Genomic DNA, 20,464 nt, shown 5'->3' with positions numbered 1-20,464 from the left:
GTCGCGCTTTGTGACGTTGGCGTCACTTGCAGATTTTGCAAAGTTCCAGGCTCCGCTGTCGAGGCCTTTGCTGTCGAGGTCTCATTTTGGCTGCTTCGGGTCGCCACGTTGCCTGATGTCCCAAACTCCCTGTTGAAACGCCACAACTCTGTTCAGTGATGGGTTGCCGTGGGCCTGTGCCCACGGCTGTGTTGCCATGGCAGCTCACCAGGGCATTCGGCTCAAAGCTCCACGTACTCTCTGCTAGACCTAAGGTGGACCAGACTAGGCCTCCTCCCCTCACCCTGCACACACCCCCACGCTCCAGTTTTCCAAAACGGCTTTGCAAACTGGCGCTTTCCTCAGACCTTGACTCACAGCAAATCCCCTTATGCCAGGCCTATTTTACGAAGCTAAATAGAAACCATCAAATCGAAATTCCATCAGCTTCCGTTCGCCAAACTTTTAAAATCTGCCAGCTTCCACAGTGGCAGATTTTCCCATAGTGGGAAGCTGGCAGATTCCTTTCCCTTCAGTTACTATGTGTTTTTGGCATGTTTTTCTTTTTTCTTTTTCTTTTTCTTCTTCTCTCTTTGTTTTTGTTTTTTGAGAAGGAGTTTTGCTCTCCCAGGCTGCGGTCGAAGCTGACTGCAACCTCCGCCTCCCGGACAGCAATTCTCCTGCCTCAGCCTCCCAAGTCGCTGGGATTACAGGCGCCCGCCACCCGCCCGGCTAATTTTTGTATTTTTTGTAGAGACAGGGTTTCACCATGTTGCTCAGGCTTGTCTCGAATTTCGACCTCAAATGATCTCCCCGCCTCAGCCTCCCAAAGTGTTGGGATTACAGACATGAGCCACCGCGCCTGGCTATTTTTATTTTTGTAGCAACAGGGTTTTGCCATCTTGCCCAGGCTTGTCTCAAACTCCTGGACTCAAGCAATCCTCCTACCTCGGCCTCCTAAAGTGCTGGGATTACAGGTGTGAGCCACTGCGCCCGACCTGTTTTGTAATTTTCAGAATAGAAGTTTTGCGCATCTTTTGTTAAATTTATTCTAAATGTTGTATTTTTTGTGATGCTATTTTATTTATTTATTTATTTATTTATTTATTTATTTCGAGACGGAATCTCACTCTGTTGCCCAGGCTGGAGTGCTGTGGCGTGAACTCGGCTCACTGCAACCTCCGCCTCCTGGGTTCAAGCGATTCTTCTGCCTCAGCCTCCCGAGTAGCTGGGATTACAGGCATACGCCACCACGACCTACTAATTTTTGTATTTTTAGTAAAGATGGGATTTCACCGTGTTGGCCAGGCTGGTCTGGAACCCCTGACCTCAGGTGATCCGCCTACCTTGGCCTCCCAAAATGCAAGGATTACAGGCACCCGGCCTGTGATGCTATTTTAAATAAAATTTAAAAATTTTAATTTTCCAATTGTTTGCTACTAATAGATAAGAACGTGCTTTTGTATAGTAACCTTCTATTTTACAGGCTTGCTAAATTCACTTATTAGTTCTTATGCCTTTTTAAAAATACTTATTGCCGGGCGCGGTGGCTCACTCCTGTAATCCCAGCACTTTGGGAGGCCGAGGCAGGTGGGTGGATCACCTGATGTTGGGAGTTTGATACCAGCCTGGCCAACATGGCAAAACCCCATCCTACTAAAAATACAAAAATTAGCCGGGCGTGGTGGCAGGTGCCTGTAATCCCAGCTACTTGGGAGGCTGACGCAAGAGAATCACTTGACCCTAGGAGGTGGAGGTTGCTGTGAGCCAAGATGGCACCACTGCACTATAGCCTGGGCGACAAGAGTGAGACTCTGTCTCAAAAAAAACAGAAAGAAAGAAAGAAAGAAACAGGCTGGGCTCGGTGGCTCACGCCTGTAATCCCAGCACTTCTGGGAGGCTGAGGCGGGCAGATCACCTGAGGTTGGGAGTTTGAGACCAGCCTGACCAACATGGAGAAACCCCGTCTCTACTAAAAATACAAAATTAGCTGGGCGTGGTGGCACGTGCCTGTAATCCCAGCTACTCTGGAGGCTGAGGCAGGAGAATCACTTGAACCCAGGAGGCAGAGGTTGTGGTGAGCCAAGATAGCGCCATTGCACTCCAGCCTGGGCAACAAGAGCAAAACTCTGTCTCAGAAAAAAAAAAAAAAAGAAACAAAATACTTATTAAATATTTACTTAAATGTATTTGAATAAAGTTTACTTAAAAGAAAAGCAGGCTCACTCCTGTAGTCCCAGCACTTTGGGAGGCCGAGGCAGGTGGATCACTTGAGCCCAGGAGTTGGAGACCAGCCTGGGTAACGTGGTAGAACCCCGTTTCTCACAAAATACAAAAATTAGCAGGACATAGTGGCATGTGCTTGTAGTCCCAGCTACTCAGGAGGCTGAGGTGAGAGACTGCCTGAGCCCAGGAGGCAGAGGTTGCAGTGATCCAAGATCATACCACTGCACTCCAGCCTGGGCAACAGAGCGAGACCCCGTTTCAAAAAATAAAAGAGGGCCAGGCGCAGTGGCTCACGCCTGTAATCCCAGCACTTTGAGAGGCCAAGACGGGTGGATCACCTGAGGTCAGGAATCCAAGACCAGCCTGGCCAACATGGCGAAACCCCGTCTCTACTAAAAATACAAAAAAATTAGCTGGGCGTAGCGGTGCACGCCTGTAATCCCAGGTACTTAGGAGGCTAGGCAGGAGAATCGTTTGAACCCAGGAGGCAGAGGTTGCAGTGAGCTGAGATTGCACCATGGTACTCCAGCCTGGGTGACAGAGTCAGACTCCACCTCAAACTTAATTAATTAATTAATTAAATTAAATAAAAGCAAGCAGAGCACAGTGGCTCATGCCTGTAATCCCAGCACTTTGGGAGGCTGAGGTAGGAGGATTGCTTGAGCCCAGGAGTTTGAGACCAGCCTGGGCAACACAATAAGACACTGTCTGACAAAAAAATAAAAGGAAGAAAAAAGGAAAGAAAAGCAATGCTTTGGAAAATAGTCTGGCAGTTCCTCAAAAGGTTAAACTTAGTTACCATATGACCCAGCATTTCTACTCCTGGGTATATACTCCCAAGAGAAATGAAAGCATACATCAATACAAAATATTGCCCATGAATGGCTTTTTATTTTGTTTTGTTTTGAGACAGAGTCTTGCTCTGTCTTCCAGGCTGGAGTACAGTGCTGTGCTCTTGGCTCACTGCAACCTTCACCCCCCTGGTTCAAGCGATTCTCGTGCCTCAGCCTCCCAAGTAGCTGGGATTACAGGCGCACACCACCACACCCGGTTAATTTTTTTGTATTTTTAGTAGAGAGGAGGTTTCACCATGTTGGCCAGGCTGGTCTCTAACTCCTCACCTCAAGTGATCTGCCCGCCTCGGCTTCCCAAAGTGCTGGGATTACAGGTGTGAGCCACCACACCTGGCCAAAATCTTGTACGTGAATGTTCACAGTAGCCGTTATTCATACCAGTTAAAACATGGGGGAAGCTGGGCATGGTGTTTCATGCCTGTAATCCCAGGACTTTGAGAGGCCAAGGTGGCCAGATCATTTGAGGCCAAGAGTTGGAGACCAGCCTGGCCAACATTGCAAAACCCTAAAAATACAAAAATTACTAAAAGTACAAAATTAGCTGGGTGTGGTGGTGCACATCTGTAATCCCAACTATTCAGGAGGCTGAGAACCCAGGATTTGGAGGCTGCAGTAAGCCAAGATTGTACTACTGCATCCAACCTGGGCAACAGAGTGAGACTCTGTCTCAAAAAAAAAGTAGGGCAGAGAATCAAAACACATCCATTACCTGATGATGACGAATAGATAAAGTATGGTATATCCACACAGTGGAATATTGTTTGGCCATAAAAAAAGAAGTACTGGCTACACATGGTGGCTCATGCCTGTAATCCAAGCACTTTGGGAGGCTGAGGCGGGCAGATCATGAGGTCAGGAGATCGAGACCATCCTGGCTAACACAGTGAAACCCCATTTCAACTAAAAATACAAAAAATTAGCTGGGCGTGGTGGCACGTGCCTGTAGTCCCAGCTACTTGGGAGGCTGAGACAGGAGAATCGCTTGAACAGGGGGGCGGAGGTTGCAGTGAGCCAAGATAGCACCACTGCACTCCAGCCTGGGTGACAGAGTGAGACTCCATCTCCAAAAAAAAATAGAAAAGAAGTACTGTTAAGAGCTACAACATAGATAGACTTTGAAAACAGTATGCTAAGTGAAAAAAGCCAGTCACAAAAGACCACATGTATCATTCCATTTATAGGAAATTTCTATAATAGGCAAATCAATAGAGACAGAAAGTAGATTAGTGGTTGCCTAGAGATGGGTAGGTTGGGAGGAAATAGGAAGTTGAATGCCAATGGGTATGGAGTTTCAGTTTGGTGTGATGAAATTGTGCTAAAATTGATTGTATCGATGGGTGAACAACTTTGTGAATATACTAAAAATGATTGAATTGTAGGCTTTTGTTGGCTGAATTGCACGGCATGTAAATTATATCAATAAAGCTATTAAAGAGAATCAGTATTACTTGCCATAAATAGAATGGAAACTAAAATGACTTTTTTTTTTTTTTTGAGATGGGGTCTTGCTCTGTCCCCAGGCTGGAGTGCAGTGGCATGATCTCAGCTCACTGCAACCTCTACCTCCCAGGTTCAAGCGATTCCCCTGCCTCGGCCTCCCAAGTAGCTGGGATTACAGGCACGTGCCACCACGCCCGGCTAATTTTTTATATTTTTTAGTAGAGATGGGGTTTCACCACATTGGCCAAGATGGTCTCAATCTCCTGACCTCATGATCTGCCCGCCTCGGCCTCCAAAAGTGCTGGGATTATAGGCATGAGCCACCGCGCCCGGCCTAAATATGACATTATTAAACACTAACTAGATACATTTTATTTTTCTTGAAATGGGTCTAAATATATTGGTTAAGCTGATCTCGATTCCTAGACTCAAGTGATGCTCCCACTTCAGCCTCCAGAGGAGCTGGGATTACAGGCTGGAGCCACCACCGTGCCTGACAGGAGGAATTCTTATTTGGTGCCAGCTCTCTAACACTTCTAAATCTTCTAAATCCAAAGTGCTAGGATTACAGGTGTGAGCCACCACGCCTAGCCAATCTCCCTCTCTTTTATTCAAAGAGTGTACAGTGCTGGGCATGGTGGCACATACCTATAATCCCAGCTACTTGGAAGGTTGAGGCAGGAGGATCACTTGAGCCCAGAAGTTGGAAGCTACAGTGAGCCGTGATTGTGCCACTATAGTTCAGCTTGGGTGACAGAGTGAGAGTCCATCTCTTTAAAAAAAAATTTTTAAACGACTTTTTTCTTAAGTTACTGAGGATAGGAAAGGGAATAATTTTTTTAATTCTGTGATTCAGTGTTTTTGTCTATCTCCAGTCAAATTGCAAATGCCTGCAGTACACATCCCACACTTGGGACAAACAGACACAAGACGTGAAGCTGGGCACGGTGCTCACACTTGTAGTCCCAGCACTTTCAGAGGCTGAGGTGGGAGAATCACTTGAGCCCAAGAGTTGGAGACCAGCCTGAGCAACAAAGCAAGACCTCCTCTCTACTTATGTTAAAAAAAAAAAAAAAAATTAGCCAGGTGTAGTGGCATATGCCTGTAGTCCCAGTTGCTGGGGAGGCTGAGGCAGGAGGATTACTTGAGCCCATGAGTTTCAGGCTGCAGTGAGCCGTGGTCATGCTACTACACTGCAGCCTGGGTGACAGAGCGAGACCCTCTCTCAAAAAAAAAAAGAAAAGATGTAAAGCTGAAGTACACCACCCAGAATGTGACATATGCCCCTTCCATTTAAGCAATAAGCAATTCTTTTTCATCTTATTTTATTTTATTTTTTTGAGACGGAGTCTTGCTCTGTCGCCCAGACTGGAGTGCAGTCGCCTGGATTCACGCCATTCTCCTGCCTCAGCCTCCTGAGTAGCTGGGACTACAGGCATCTACCACCACACCCAGCTAATTTTTTGTATTTTTAGTAGAGACGGGGTTTCACCGTGTTAGTCAGGATGGTCTCAATCTCCTGACGTCATGATCCGCCTGCCTCGGCCTCCCAAAGTGCTGGGGTTACAGGTGTGAGCCACCGCGCCTGGCCTCCTTTTCTCTCTTTTTTCCTTCCTTCCTTCTTTCCTTCCTTTTCTTTCTTTCTTTCCTTCCTTCTTTCTCTCTCTCTCTTTCTTTTCTTTCCTTCCTTCTTTCCTTCTTTTTCTATCTTTCTTTCCTTCCTTCCTTTTTTCCTTTTCTTTCTTTCTTCCTTCTTTCTTTCCTTTCTTCCTTCTTTCCTTCTTTTCTTTCTTTCCTTCCATCTTTCTCTCCTTTTCTTTCTTTATCTTTCCTTCCTTGTTTCTCTCTCTCTCTTTCTTTTCTTTCCTTCCTTCTTTCCTTTTCTTTCTCTCTTTCTTTCCTTCCTTCCTTCTTTCTTTCCTTTTCTTTCTTCCTTCTTTCCTTCTTTTCTTTCTTTCCTTCCATCTTTCTCTCCTTTTCTTTCTTTATCTTTCCTTCCTTCTTTCCTTCTTTTCTTGCTTTCCTTTTTCCTTTCTTTTTTCCTTCTTTTCTTTTTTTTTTTTTTTTTGAGATGGAGTCTCTCTTTGTCACCCAGGCTGGAGTGCAGTGGCGGGATCTCGGCTCACTGCAAGCTCCGCCTCCCGGATTCATGCCATTCTCCTGCCTCAGCCTCCCAAGTAGCTGGGACTACAGGCACCCGCCACCACGCCTGGCTAATTTTTTTGTATTTTAAGTAGAGACGGGGTTTCACCGTGTTAGCCAGGATGGTCTTGATCTCCTGACCTCATGATCAGCCCGCCTTGGCTTCCCAAAGTGCTGGGATTACAGGCGTGAGCCACTGCGCCGGCCTCTTTTTTTTTTTTTTTTTTTTTTTAGGAGAGAGAGTCTCACTCTTTTTGCCCAGGCTGGTGCAATCTCGGCTCACACAATCTCTGCCTCCCAGATTCAAACGATTCTGGTGCCTCAGCCTCCCAAGTAGCTAGAATTACAGGTGCACGGCACCATGCCCGGCTAATTTTTATATTTTTAGTAGAGACGGAGTTTCACCATGTTGGTCAGGCTGGTCTCAAACTCCTGACCTCATGATCCACCCACCTCGGACTCCTGAAGTGCTGGGATTACAGACGTGAGCCACCGCACCCAGCATTTCTCTCTCTTTCTTTCTTTTCCTTCTCTCTCCTTTCTTCTGTCTTTCCTTCCTTCTTTTTATTTCTCTTTCTATTCTTCCTTCTTTTTTTCCTTCCTTCCTTCTTTCTTTCCTTCTTTTCTTTCTTTCTCTTTCTTTCCTTTTCTCTCTTTCTTTCTTTTTTTTTTCCCAGAGTCTCACTCTGTAGCCCAGGCTGGAGTGCAGTGGTGCGATCTCGGCTCACTGCAAGCTCCGCCTCCCAGGTTCACGCCATTCTCCTGCCTCAGCCTCCCCAGTAGCTGGGACTACAGGCGCCCACCACCATGCCCGGCTAATTTTTTGTATTTTACGTAGAGACGGGGTTTCACCGTGTTAGCCAGGATGGTCTGGATCTCCTGACCTCGTGATCCACCCACCTTGGCCTCCCAAAGTGCTGGGATTACAGGCGTGAGCCACCGCACCAAGCCTTTTTTTTTCTTTCGACAAAGTCTCGCTCTGTCGCCCAGGCTGGAGTGCAATGGCGCGATCTCAGCTCACTGCAACCTCTGCCTCCCAGGTTCAAGTGATTCTCCTGCCTCAGCCTCTCAAGTAGCTGGGATTACAGGCATGTGCCACCACGCCCGGCTAATTTTTTGTATTTTTAGTAGAGACAGGGTTTCACCATATTGGTCATGCTGGTCTCGAACTTTTTTTTTTCTTTTTGGACGGAGTCTCACTCTGTTGCCCAGGCTGTAGTGCTATGGTGCGGTCTCGGCTCACTGCAACCACTGCCTCCCGGGTTCAAGTGATTCTCCTGCCTCAGCCTCCCGAGTAGCTGGGATTACAGGTGCGTGCCACCACACTCGGCTAATTTTTTGTATTTTTAGTAGAGACGGGGGGGCGGTTCACCATTTTGGCCAGGCTGGTCTCGAACTCCTGACCTCGTGATTCACCCGCCTCGGCTTCCCAAAGCACTGGGATTATAGGCGTCAGCCACCGCGCCTGGCCCTGGCCCTTCTTTCATGTTTTAATTCGAGGCAGCTTTGCATGTACTAAGTTTTCAAAAGTACATGCATTTTTATCTATACTCTGACACACACCCAGTTACCAAATTGTGTTCACAGCTCTGTCAGACTCACTCACAGATTTAGAATCTCCTCAGGGACTTGGTCTTAATTGAAGACAAATGAGGTCCCAGATGGGCTTTTTGTCCTAAAGGTCAGCTGGAATGTGGGAGGAACAATTTCAGCACAAGAGCAAGTTGAAAGTCGTTTCATCTTTTCTGGTGATACTGCGGCTGACAGTATTTACTGTTAAATGGAATGGAAGTGAGAAAACACCACCGAAGTGGGCACCTGGATTCGAACCGGGAACCTCTTGATCTGCAGTCAAATAGCTCTACCCCTCAGCCATGCCCCCTCTATCTGTAACAAGCTTCTTCCGTGTCCACTTATGGTGACTCAATACAATCAAGTTCCACCCACACGAGTTCTGGCAAGCTTTGTGTTCTAAAGCCCCACCTTCTTAATTATCCATCATCTGCTTTGGCTTTTCCCTTGGCCACCAATAAACTGAAAGGGAACACTTGAAAAATGACATCCTGGGCCGGGCAGGTGGCTCACGCCTGTAATCCCAGCACTTTGGGAGGCCGAGGTGAGGTCAGGAGTTCGAGACTAGCCTGACCAACACGGTGAAACCCCGCCTCCGCTAAAAATACAAAAAAATTAGCTGGGCGTGGTGGCAGGCACCGGTAATCCCAGCTACTAGGGATGCTGAGGCAGGAGAATTGCTTGAACCCCGGGAGGCAGAGGTTGCAGTGAGCTGAGATCACACTACTGCACTCCAGCCTGGGGCTAACAGAGTGAGTCTCTCTCTCTCTCTCCTTCTCTCTCTCTCTCTATATGCATATATATATACATAAACATATATATATACATAAACGTGTGTATAGACACACATACACACACACACACACAAACATATATATATGTTTAGTAAAGACAGGGTTTCGTCGTGTTGCCCAGGCTGGTCTCAAGTGATCCACCTGCCTGAGGTCAAGCAATCCTCCCATCTCGGCCTCCCAAAGTGCTGGGATTACAGGCGTAAGCCACGGAGACTGGCCTTTGCTCTGTTCTTTTTTTTTTTTTTTTTTTTGAGACGGAGTCTTGCTCTGTTGCCCAGGCTAGAGTGCAGTGGCGCGATCTCGGCTCACTGCAAGCTCCGCCTCCCGAGTTCACGCCATTCTCTCGCCTCAGCCTCCCGAGTAGCTGGGACTACAGGTGCCCGCCACCAAGCCCGGCTAATTTTTTTGTATTTCTAGTAGAGACGGGGTTTTAGTGTTAGCCAGGATGGTCTCGATCTCCTGACCTTGTGATCCACCCGCCTTGGCCTCCCAAAGTGCTGAGATTACAGGCGTGAGCCACAGCGTCCGGCCCTTTGCTCTGTTCTTGATGGAAACAATAGCCAGCTCTGACCTGGGGCCCTGCTGATAGCTGGGGAAGTGCTTTATTGAGGTTGAGTAGTGTGGCTCCTTCTTATCCCACTGGTAGGGGAGAACTGAAGCCCCTCCTTTCAAACCTGGCACTCGTTGGTATGGAGTGCAAGGGCGTAGGCCTGAGAAGCCCTTTCTCCTCTCACCTCCTCTCCAGGGGGAAGAGAAGCTGAGGGTAGAACTGGCTCCTTCCTCTAATCTCAGGGAAGAAACAGCACACGTGGAGACACAAATTAATTTTTTTAACGTAAAATAACACTAAGAGTTCATCTAAACATTTGTCTTAGAAATTCAGGTCGATGGCTATGAAGGGAAAAGATGCTGTTAGAACAGAGGGAAGTGGGTGACCTCTCCGAAGACGGACGTGCTCTGACGGAGGGCTGGAGTGTTCCTGCGGTAGCCAAACCTTCCATTGAACCCATCGATCGGTTTCAGATCAGCATTGTAGTGGTCATGCCCAGTCACCTGCTGGAGAGAATGCCCTTGGGGACAAGGAGAGAGAGGCCTGAGCCTGCATTCAGCCCACCTCTTGGCTTCCCCATTCCCCTGGGTGTGGTATGGGATGCCAACCAGGCATAGTCACTTGCATTCCCCATGCTGAACACGCAATCCTCAAGTGTCCTGAGACTCTGGGCTGAAAAGCCAAGGGCTGGTGAGGTTGAGGGGCAGAAGACTTCCTAGAAATAAAACCCCGCACCAGGAATAATTGCAGGAAAACTGTGAATGGTTTGTGCTGGGACAGGAAGGGCCAGAAATTCTGGGCTTGGCAAAGCTTGCCTTTCTCCCACAAGAAACGAGAAAAATCTCACCCTTGCCTCTGACCCATGTGGAAAAAATGGATGAGATCAAGATCAATTGGGCCAAATGGCACAAAGTATCATGTGACTAGAGGAGTGGCCCAGGATGGTGGAGCTAGGCTGGGAGGAGGGTTTACCCTGTTAGAAAAATATCTCTCAACTCTTTCCCATTGTTATTAACCTGGGCCTGGAAAATGAGCAGGATGCAGCAGTGAGGGGAACAGGGGCTTCAGAGTTGGGAAGAGCAGAATCTTTTTGTTTGTTTGTTTATTTGTTTTTGAGACAGAGTCTTGCACTGTCGCCCAGGCTGGAGTGCAATGGCGCAATCTCGGATCACTGCAACCTCTGCCTCCCGGGTTCAAGAGATTCTCCTGCCTCAGCCTCCTAAGTAGCTGGGATTATAGGTGCCTGCCACCACGCCCGGCTAATTTTTTGTATTTTTAGTAGAGACGGGGTTTCACTATGTTAGCCAGGCTGGTCTCGAACTCCTGACCTCGTGACCCGCCTGCCTCGGCCTCCCAAAGTGCTGGGATTACAGGCATGAGCCACTGCACCAGGCCAGGAAGAGCAGAATATTAATCCCAGCTCAGCCCTCTTGCCAAATTACTTTAACTCAAGAAACTTGTTTTCCTACCTGTGCCACGGGGTTAGTGTGAGGGTGAAAAGTGCCCAACAAATGGCTCATGTCTGTAATGCCAGCACTTTGGGAGGCCGAGGCCAGAGGATCACTTGAGCCTAGGAGTTCAAGACCAGCGTGGGCCACATAGGGAGACTCCATCTCCACAAAAAATAAAAAATTAACTGAGTGTGGTGGTGCACACCTGTGGGCCCAACTGCTCAGGAGGCTGAGGTGGGAGGATTGTGCAAGCCCAGGAGGTCAAGACTGCAGTGAGTAGTAATTGTGCTACTGCATTTCTTTCTTTCTTTCTTTCTTTTTTTTTTTTTTTTGAGATGGAGTCTCGCTGCATCGCCCAGGCTGGAGTGCAGTGGCACGATCTTGGCACACTGCAACCTCCGCCTCCCGGGTTCAAGCAGTTCTCCTGCCTCAGCCTCCCAAGTAGCTGGGATTCCAGGTGCGAGCCACCACGCCCGGCTAATTGTTTTTTTGTATTTTTAGTAGAGACAGGGTTCAACCAGGTTGGCTAGGCTGGTTTGGAATTCCTGACCTCAAGTGATCCACCCGCCTCAGCTCCCAAAGTGCTGGGATTACAGGCGTGAGCCACTGCACCTGTCCGTGCTACTGCATTTCATGCATTCCAGTTTGGGTGATAGAGTGAGACCACGTCTCAAAAAAAAAAAAATTAAAAAATGAGGCCTGACATACAGTACTGGTGCTTATTAACTAATATTAGCGAGCACTGTGGCACCATCTGCTCATGTATGTGAAGAAAAGCTGGAAGGATGCAGTCCCTTAGCCTCTTCCCCTCAGCCAGGCCTTGCTATGGCCCAGGAACCATGATGAGGCTAGAAATGGAGGCAGCACTTGCCTGTCCCTGCCCAATTTCTCCTGTTGAGGTATCTTTGTCCTTGCCCGAAGATGTGGATGTAGTCTACTATCCAGCCATCCCTTCCTGTACCGCCATGATCCTGAAAGTGGGCAACAGAATACAGAAGACTGTCAGCCACAATGCTGAGGGGGACACAGTGCAAACTGCCCTGGGGTTTGCTGTGGGGATAGGGAAGAGGTCAGAGCCTTAGGTAACTGGTGCGGACAGATTAAATATATTTAAGAACCAGACTGGGCGCAGTGGCTCAGGCCTCTAATCCCAGCACTTTGGAAGGCCAAGGTGGGTGGATCACCTGAGGCCAGGAGTTCGAGACCAGCCTTGCCAACATGGCGAAACCCCGTCTTTACCAAAAATACAAAAAATTAGCTGGGCATGGTGGCAGGCGCCTGTAATCCCAGCTGCTCAGGAGGCTGAGGCAGTACAATTGCTTGAACCCCGGAGGCAGAAGTTGCAGTGAACCGAGATCCTGCCATTGCACTCCAGCCTGGGCAACAAGAGCCAAACTCCATCTAAAAAAAAAAAAAAAAAAAGAAAGAAAAAGAAGAACCTATTGCCTCTCCGGGAGGGGCAGTTGAGCTTGGCAGCTGAAGGCTCAGTTTCTGCTGCCAGACAGGCTGGGTTCTAACTCCAGCTCAACCATTAACAGGCTTTGTGACCTTGGGCCAATTACACAGCTTCTCTGGGCCTCAGTTTTCCCATCGGTAAAAGGAGTATTGCTGTGAGGTTTGTTTTTTGAGACACAGTCTTACTCTGTCACCCAGACTGGAGTGCAGTGTTGCCATCTCGGCTCACTGCAACCTCCGCTTCCTGGGTTCAATTATCCTGCCTCATCCTCCTGAGTAGCTGAGATTACAGGCATGCGCCACCATGCCCGGCTAATTTTTGTATTTTTAGTAGAGACAGGGTTCACATATTGGCCAGGCTGGTCTCAAACTCTTGAACTCCAGTGATCCACCCGCCTCGGCCTCCCAAAGTGCTGGGATTACAGGATTGAGCCACCGTGCCTGGCTTGCTGTGAGACTTAAGTGATTTTGTTCATATAAAGGGCCTGGCATAGTAAAGTTTAATAAATGTTATCTTTATTTAAATGAAAATAATACCTACCACAAATGGTGGTTTTGATAATTAAATAATACTTTTAAAAATTAAACAGATTGGCTGGGAGCAGTGTAATCCCAGCCGTTTGGGAGGCCGAGGCTGGAGGATCTCCTGAGGTCAAGAGTTGGAGAACAGCCTGGCCAACATGGCAAAACCCTGTGTCTACTAAAAATACAAAAATTAGCCAGGTGTAGTGGCTCATGCCTGTAATCCCAGCTACTCAGGAGGCTGAGGCAGGAGAATTACTTGAACCCAGGAGACAGAGGTTGAAGTGAGCTGAGATCGTGCCACTGCACTCCAGCCTGGGCAATAGGGCGAGACTCCACCTCAAAATAAAATAAAATAAAATAAAAGATTAGCTGCTGGGCACAGTGGCACACGCCTATAGTCCCAGCTACTCAGGAGGCTGAGACTGGAGGATTGCTTGAGCCCAGCAGTTCAAGGCTGCAGTGAGCTGTGCCACTGCACTTCCAGCCTGTGTGACAGAGTTGCACTCTGTCTCAAAAAAGAAAATTAGAAAGCCTTTTTCAAGGCTGGGTGGGGTGGCCCACGCCTGTAATCCCAGCCACTTTGGGAGGCTGAGGCAGGTGGATCAGTTGAGGTCAGGAGTTCGAGACCAGCCTGGCCAACATAGTGAAACCCCGTCTCTACTAAAAATACAAAAAATTAGCTGGGTGTGGTGGCGGGCACTTGTAATCTCAGCTATTCAGGAGGCTGAGGCAGGAGAATCGCTTGAACTTGTGAGGCAGAGGTTGCAGTGAGCCGAGATGACGCCACTGCACTCCAGCCTGGATGACAGAGTGAGACTCTGTCTCAAAAAAAAAAAAAAAAAAGGAAAGAAAGAAAGCATTTTCAAAATATGTATACCCTATCATTTTCAAGCTTTTAAATACTCAGGTTCTTCCTTTTCCCCTCCCCAGACTCTGGTTCCTTCTGTCGTAAAATTACGAAGTCGATGCCAGCATGGTGGCTCATGCCTATAGTCCCAGCACTTTGGGAGGCCGAGATGGGCAGAACACTTGAGCTCAGGAGTTCAAGACCAGCCTGGGCAACATGGTGAAACCCTGTCTCTGTAGTCCCAGCTACTAGAGTGGCTGAAGTGGGAGGATCGCTTGAACACGGAAAGCGGAGGTTGCAGTAAGCCAAAATTATGCCACTGCACTCCAGCCAGGGTGACAGAACAAGACCCTGTCTCAAAAAAAAAAAAAAAGAAAAGAAAAGAAAAGAAAAGAAAAATTGGGCCGGGCACGGTGGCTTACGCCTGTATCCCAGCACTTTTGGAGGCCGAGGCAGGCAGATCACAAGGTCAGGAGTTCGAGAACACCCTGGCTAACACGGTGAAACCCCGTCTCCACTATTTTTTGTAAAAATACAAAAAATTAGCCGGGCGGGCGTGGTGGCGGGCACCTGCAGTCCCAGCTACTTGGGAGGCTGAAGCAGGAGAATGGCGTGAACCCAGGAGGCAGAGCTTGCAGTGAGCCGAGATCCCGCCACTGCGCTCCAGCCTGGGCGACAGAGCGAGACTCTGTCTCAAAAAAAAAATTACATGAGTCAACACATGTGTGACTCATGTATGTCCATATACATGCACTGCACAGACCTATGCAAACAAACATTTGGGACTATACACACACACACACAAATCCCGAAGATTTGCTCACAGAATAACCCCATGAGTCTTCCTGTCTCTTCCCCACACCGCTTATATGTAGAAACACAAATACTGGAAGCAAAATGTTGGGGGAAAAATTGAACCATCAGCAAACAGTCTCGGAATCTTTGATCTGGGGGGTTGGTGGAGGAGAACTCTGCTGGGAAGGGGCCTAACCTAGGAGGGAAAAGGCCAGGGGGAGGAACTGAGGTCCGCAGAGGTTTGAGAGGTGTCCCTCCCATCAGACCAAAGAACCCGGAGAGCAAGCCCCATGCCCTGCCACTATGATGTCACAGGAGGAAGGCGTCTCGCCCTGCAGGTCAAGTCAATTCCCTTTGTCTTGCTCACTGAGGTCACACGGATTTTTGCGTATTTAGAGAATCTGCGGTGTGAGGTCACCCTAGAGGGCGGGTCTGTGACGTCACAAAAGACAAAGACACCGACTGGTTTGGGAGAAGCTGGCTTTGAGCCCTATCCCCTTGCCTTGCAGAAACCTGGAATGAGTCTATTCTCAAATTCAGGGCTGGAAGGCCATTCTGGGAGCTCAGGGAGCTTGCGCTCAACACCTGTCCTCCCTTTCCTCCAGTCCTCGGGCTGCGTTAAGAAAACTGGGAGGCGGTGGCGGGAGGATAGCGTGAGCCCAGGAGTTCAAGACCAGTCTGGGTAACATGGCGAGACCCCCTCTCTACAAAAAAAAAAAAAAAGCCCGGCGTGGTGGCACGAGCCTGTAGTCCCGGCTAATCGCCAGGCTGAGGTGGGAAGGTTGCTTGACCCTGGGAGGTGGAAGCTGCAGTGAGCCGTGATGGCACCACCGCACTCCAGCCTGGGCGAGAATCAGACCCTATAATTACAGGCTCACACCTGTAACATGGCGAAACCCCGTCTCTACCAAAAATAGAAAAATTAGTCTGGCGTGGTGGCGCGCCTGTAACCCCAGCTACTCGGGAGGCTGAGGCAGGAGAATCGCTTGAACCCGGGCGGCGGAGGTTGCAGTGAGCCAAGATGGTGCCACTCACTACGCTCCAGCCTGGGCGACAGAGCGAGACTCTGTCTCAAAATAATAATAATAAATAAAATTTTAAAAAAGAAAAGAAAGTAAACCGAGGAGGTGAAAGTGGCGGAGCCTTCTTTGTGGTGAGAACGCTGGAGTGAAGATTTAGGGAGGTGTGTGGGGTCTTCCGGGAAGCTCCTATACCTGATCAGTTTTCCGCAAAAGGGGCGGAACCACGTGGCTCTGGAAGTAGCTGCGGGCGTGGTAGTCCTGCTGCGCGTTGTAGGGCGGAATCGCCGACCACAGCTTGGGCCTAGAGCGCCCATAAGCGCGGGCAGTGGTGCTCACAGCCACCCCGTCCAAGATAAAGCCTTTCTCCAGTCGCAGGCGACACTCGCTCAGGTACGCCATCCCAACCACTGTAGCCTCGGAGGGCCTTTCTGGTGGGGGATGAGGACCCTAGATGGGGACACCCCTGCGCATTCTTACGTGATGTCAACGACCCCTGCGACACAAACCCTATTGTCTCCACTCACCCCGGGTTGACCGGTGGGCCCTTAAGGCAGTGGGGGAAGTTGCTTGCTTGGCCCCAGAGGAGGTTGACCAGAGACTGACTATGCAAGAGGAGTTGGAAAGTGAAGGGGAGGAGACTGGATAACCGATTGTGGGCAGTTTGTGTGCAGTTAGGCCCCGCTCCCCCAGTTTTCCTTTAAGGTGAGTATTCTCTTTTCCCACGGTATTACATGCTATTTCCTCAGCTCAGTTTTGTTGAAAAGCTTGTACCCAGAATTGATCAGAAAGTTCAGATCGCACCTACTTCCAATTCTCATTTTACAGAGCTAGAAGTTGAAGCTTAGAAAATTTCCCTAGGCCGGGCGCGTTGGCTTACGCCAGTAATCCCAGCATTTTGGGAGAACGAGGCAGGGGGGATCGCTTGGGCCCAGGAATTCAAGACCAGCCTGGGCAATAAAGCGAAAGTCCATCTCTACTAAATAAATGAATACTTAGCCGAGTGTGGTGGCGCGCACCTGTGGACTCAGCTGCACTGCAGGCTAGGCCATGGAGGTGGAGGCTGCAGTGAGCCATGATTGCGCCACACTCCTGGATGAGAGAAGGAGGCCCTGTCTCAAAAGACAAAAAAAAAAAAAAAAAAAAAAAAAAAAAAAAAGGCCGGGCGCGGTGGCTCACGCCTGTAATCCCAGCACTTTGGGAGGCCGAGGCAGTCGGATTACGAGGTCATGAGATCGAGACCATCCTGGCTAAAACAGTGAAACCCCGTCTCTACTAAAAATACAAAAAATTAGCTGGGCGTGGTGGCGGACGCCTGTAGTCCCAGCTACTCGGAAGGCTGAGGCAGGAGAATGGCGTGAACCCGGGAGGCGGAGCTTGCAGTGAGCCGAGATCGCACCACTGCACTCCAGCCTGGGCGACAGAGCAAGACTACGTCTCAAAAAAAAAAGAGGTTCCCCAAATCCAGTTAGCTGACTTCCGGTCAGTCCACTTAACAATTCTCCTGCCCCACCCAAATTAACATTATTTATTTACTTATTCTTTTTATTTATTTATTTATTTATTTTAGAGACAAAGTCTCGCTCTGTTGCCCAGGTTGTAGTGCAGTGGCTCAATCCTGGCTCACTGCAACCTGCGCCTCCCGGCTTCAAGCAGTTCTCTGCCTCAGCCTCCCGAGTAGCTGGGATTACAGGCACCTGCCACCACGCCCGGCTAATTTTTTGTATTTTTAGTAGAGCTGGGGTTTCACCATCTTGGCCAGGCTGGTCTTGAACTCCTGATCTCGTGATCCACCCCTCTCAGCTTCCCATAGTGCTGGGATTACAGGCGTGAGCCACCGCGCCCAGCCTTTCACTTATTCTTTCTATCTATCTATCTATCTATCTATCTATCTATCTATCTATCTATGTATGTATCTATCTATTTAGAGAGGGAGTCTCCCTCTGTTGCCCAGGCCGGAGTGCAGCAGCGCGATCTTGGCTCACTGCAACCTCCGCCTCCCAGGTTCAAGTGATTATTCCGCCTCAGCCTTCCGAGTAGCTGAGATTACAGGTGCCTGACACTAAGCCCGGCTAATTTTGGTATTTTTAGTAGAAACGGGGTTTTGCCATGTTGGCCAAGCTGGTCTCGAACTCCTGACCTCAAATTAGCCCACCTCGGCCTCCCAAAGTGCTGGGATTACAGGCATAAGCCACTGTGTCTGGCCTATTATATATATTTTAATATAAATATAAAATGTATATTTTATATTTGTATTAAATATTTTATATATATATATTTTAAAAATATATATATTTTTTAGGTGTCACCCAGGCTGGAGTGCAGTGGTGCGATCTTGGCTAACTGAAACCTCTGCCTTCCGGGTTCGATCTATTCTCCTGTGTCAGCATCCTGAATAGCTGAGATTACATGCCCGTGTCACCACCCCAGACTAAATTTTTTTTTTTTTGAAATGGAGTCTCACTCTGTCACCCAGGCTGGAGTGCAGTGGCAGGATCTCAGCTCACTGCAGCCTCCCAGGTTCAAGCAATTCTCCTGCCTCAGCTTCCTGAGTAGCTGGAATTACACGCGCATGCCACCACACCTGGCTAATTTTTGTATTTTCAGTAGAGCCGGGGTTTCACCATGTTGGCCAGGCTGGTCTCGAACTTCTGATCTCACGTGATCCACCTGCCTCGGCCTACCAAAGTGCTGGGATTACTGGCGTGAGCCATCCTGCCCCGCCACCCGGCTAATTTTTTTTTTTTTTTTTTTTTGAGACGGGGATTCACTCTTGTTGCCCAGGCTGGAGTGCAATGGCGCGATCTCGGCTCACCGCAACCTCCGCCTCCCAGGTTCAAGCGATTCTCCTGCCTCAGCCTCCCTAGTAGCTGGGATTACAGGCATGTGCCACCACACCCGGCTAATTTTGTATTTTTAGTAGAGATGGGGTTTCTCCATGTTGGTCAGGCTGGTCTCGAACTCCTGACCTCAGGTGGTCTGCCCGCCTCGGCCTCCCAAAGTGCTGGAATTACAGGCATGAGTGACCACGCCCGGCCATTAATTTTTGTATTTTTATTATTATTAATTTTTATTTTTTTGAGATGGAGTCTTGCTCTATTGCCCAGGCCGGAGTGCAGTGGTGTGATCTTGGCTCACTGCAACCTCTGCCTCCTGGGTTTACAGGTGCACGCCACCACGCCCGGCTAATTTTTATATTTTTCTAGATACAGGGTTTCGCCAGGCTGGTCTTGAACTCCTGACCTCAGGTGATTCGCCTGCCTGGGTCTCCGAAAGTGCTGGGATTACAGGCATGAGTAATTTTTGTATTTTTAGTAGAGATGGAGTTTCACCATGTTGGCCAGGCTGGTCTCAAAATTCTGACCTCTAGTGATCCTTCCGCCTTGGCCTCCCAAAGTGCTGGGATTACAGGTGTGAGCCACCATGCCCAGCCCCACCCCAATTATTTTCACCCGCTATTATTTATGCTTGTTTTTTTCCCCTCGAGACATGGTTTCACTCCAGTTTCCCAGGCTGGCATGCAGTGTTGCGATCCGGAATCACTGCAACCTCTGCCTCCCAGACTCAAGCGATTCTTCTGCCTCAGCCTCCAATTAGCTGGGATTACAGGCACACGCCACCAGACCCAGCTAATTTTCGTATTTTTTGTAGAGACAGGGTTTCGCTGTGTTGGCCAGACTGGTTTTGAACTCCTGAGCTCAAGTGATCAGCCCACCTTGGCCTCCCAAGCTGGGAGGATTAGAGCCATGAGCCACCAGGACTGACCTTATCTTTCCTTTAAAATAACAAAACGGTGGGGGGACACATTACCATATTTTTCCTCCAGCTAATTTTCTTTTTCTTTTTCCTTTAGTTTCCACATACAGCATTGGATCTAGGTAATTATATAAATTACATATTTTATTATTTTATTTCTGAGACAGTGTCGCTCTGTCGCCCAGGCTGCAGTGCAGTGGAGCGATCTAGGCTCACTGCAGCTACCGCCTCCTGGGTTGAAGCCATTCTCCTGCCTCAGCCCTGAGTAGCTGGGAGTACAGATACACACAACACACCCAGCTAATTTTTTTTGTAGAGACGGAGGTGTTTGTTTGTTTTTTGGGTTTTGTTTTGTTTTTGTTTTGAGACAGAGTCTCGCTGTGTCGCCCAGGCTGGAGTGCAATTGCGCGATCTCGGCTCACTGCAACCTCCACCTCCCGGGTTCAAGTGATTCTTCTGTCTCACTCTCCCGAGTAGCTGGAGTTACAGGCACCTGCCACCACTCCCTGCTGATTTTTTAATTTTTTTTGAGACAGAGTCTCGCTCTGTTGCCCAGGCTGGAGTGCAGTGGTGCGATCTCGGCTCACTGCAAGCTCCGCCTCCCGGGTTTACGCCATTCTCCTGCCTCAGCCTCCCGAGTAGCTGGGACTACAGGCGCCCGCCACCACGCCCAGCTAATATTTTGTATTTTGTTTAGTAGAGACAGGGTTTCATTGTGTTAGCTAGGATGGTCTCGATCTCTTGACCTCGTGATCCGCCTGCCTCGGCGTCCCAAAGTGCTGGGATTACAGGCATGAGCCACCGCACCTGGCCTAATTTTTATATTTTTAGTAGAGACGGGGTTTCACCATTCTGGCCGGGCTGGTCTTAAACTCCTGACCTCGTGATCCGCCCATCTCAGCCTCCCAAAGTGCTGGGATTACAGGCGTGAGCCACCATGCCCAGCCTTGTTTTTTTGTTGTTGATGTTGTTTTTTTTGTTTTTTCTTTGAGATGGAGTTTCACTCTTCTTGCCCAGGCTGGAGTGCAATGGCGCAATCTTGGCTCACCGCAACCTCTG

The 20,464-nt window shown here is 48.9% G+C and overlaps 1 protein-coding gene across 2 annotated transcripts; it reads right to left on the bottom strand.

The window, feature by feature from the left end:
* Positions 1-22: 22 nt before the first annotated feature.
* Positions 23-16,515, bottom strand: SPMAP1 (sperm microtubule associated protein 1). Of its 2 annotated transcripts, none has more exons than XM_055388284.2 (3): positions 15,845-16,515; positions 11,876-11,979; positions 23-125 (listed from the first exon to the last, which is right to left on the bottom strand). In XM_055388284.2, exons 1-3 carry the CDS (start codon positions 16,049-16,051, stop codon positions 23-25), a joined length of 414 nt encoding a protein of 137 aa, XP_055244259.1. In that variant the 5' UTR covers positions 16,052-16,515. The 2 variants fall into 2 exon arrangements, with proteins under 2 accessions (XP_055244259.1, XP_004041891.1); XM_004041843.4 differs by lacking the exon at positions 23-125 and adding an exon at positions 9,821-10,077 and having other exon boundaries at positions 11,880-11,979; positions 15,845-16,513.
* Positions 16,516-20,464: the final 3,949 nt, after the last annotated feature.

Source organism: Gorilla gorilla, chromosome 4 (genome assembly GCF_029281585.2).
Source record: "Gorilla gorilla gorilla isolate KB3781 chromosome 4, NHGRI_mGorGor1-v2.1_pri, whole genome shotgun sequence".
Lineage (NCBI taxonomy): Eukaryota > Metazoa > Chordata > Mammalia > Primates > Hominidae > Gorilla > Gorilla gorilla.
This window is presented reverse-complemented; position numbering and strand designations above follow the sequence as displayed.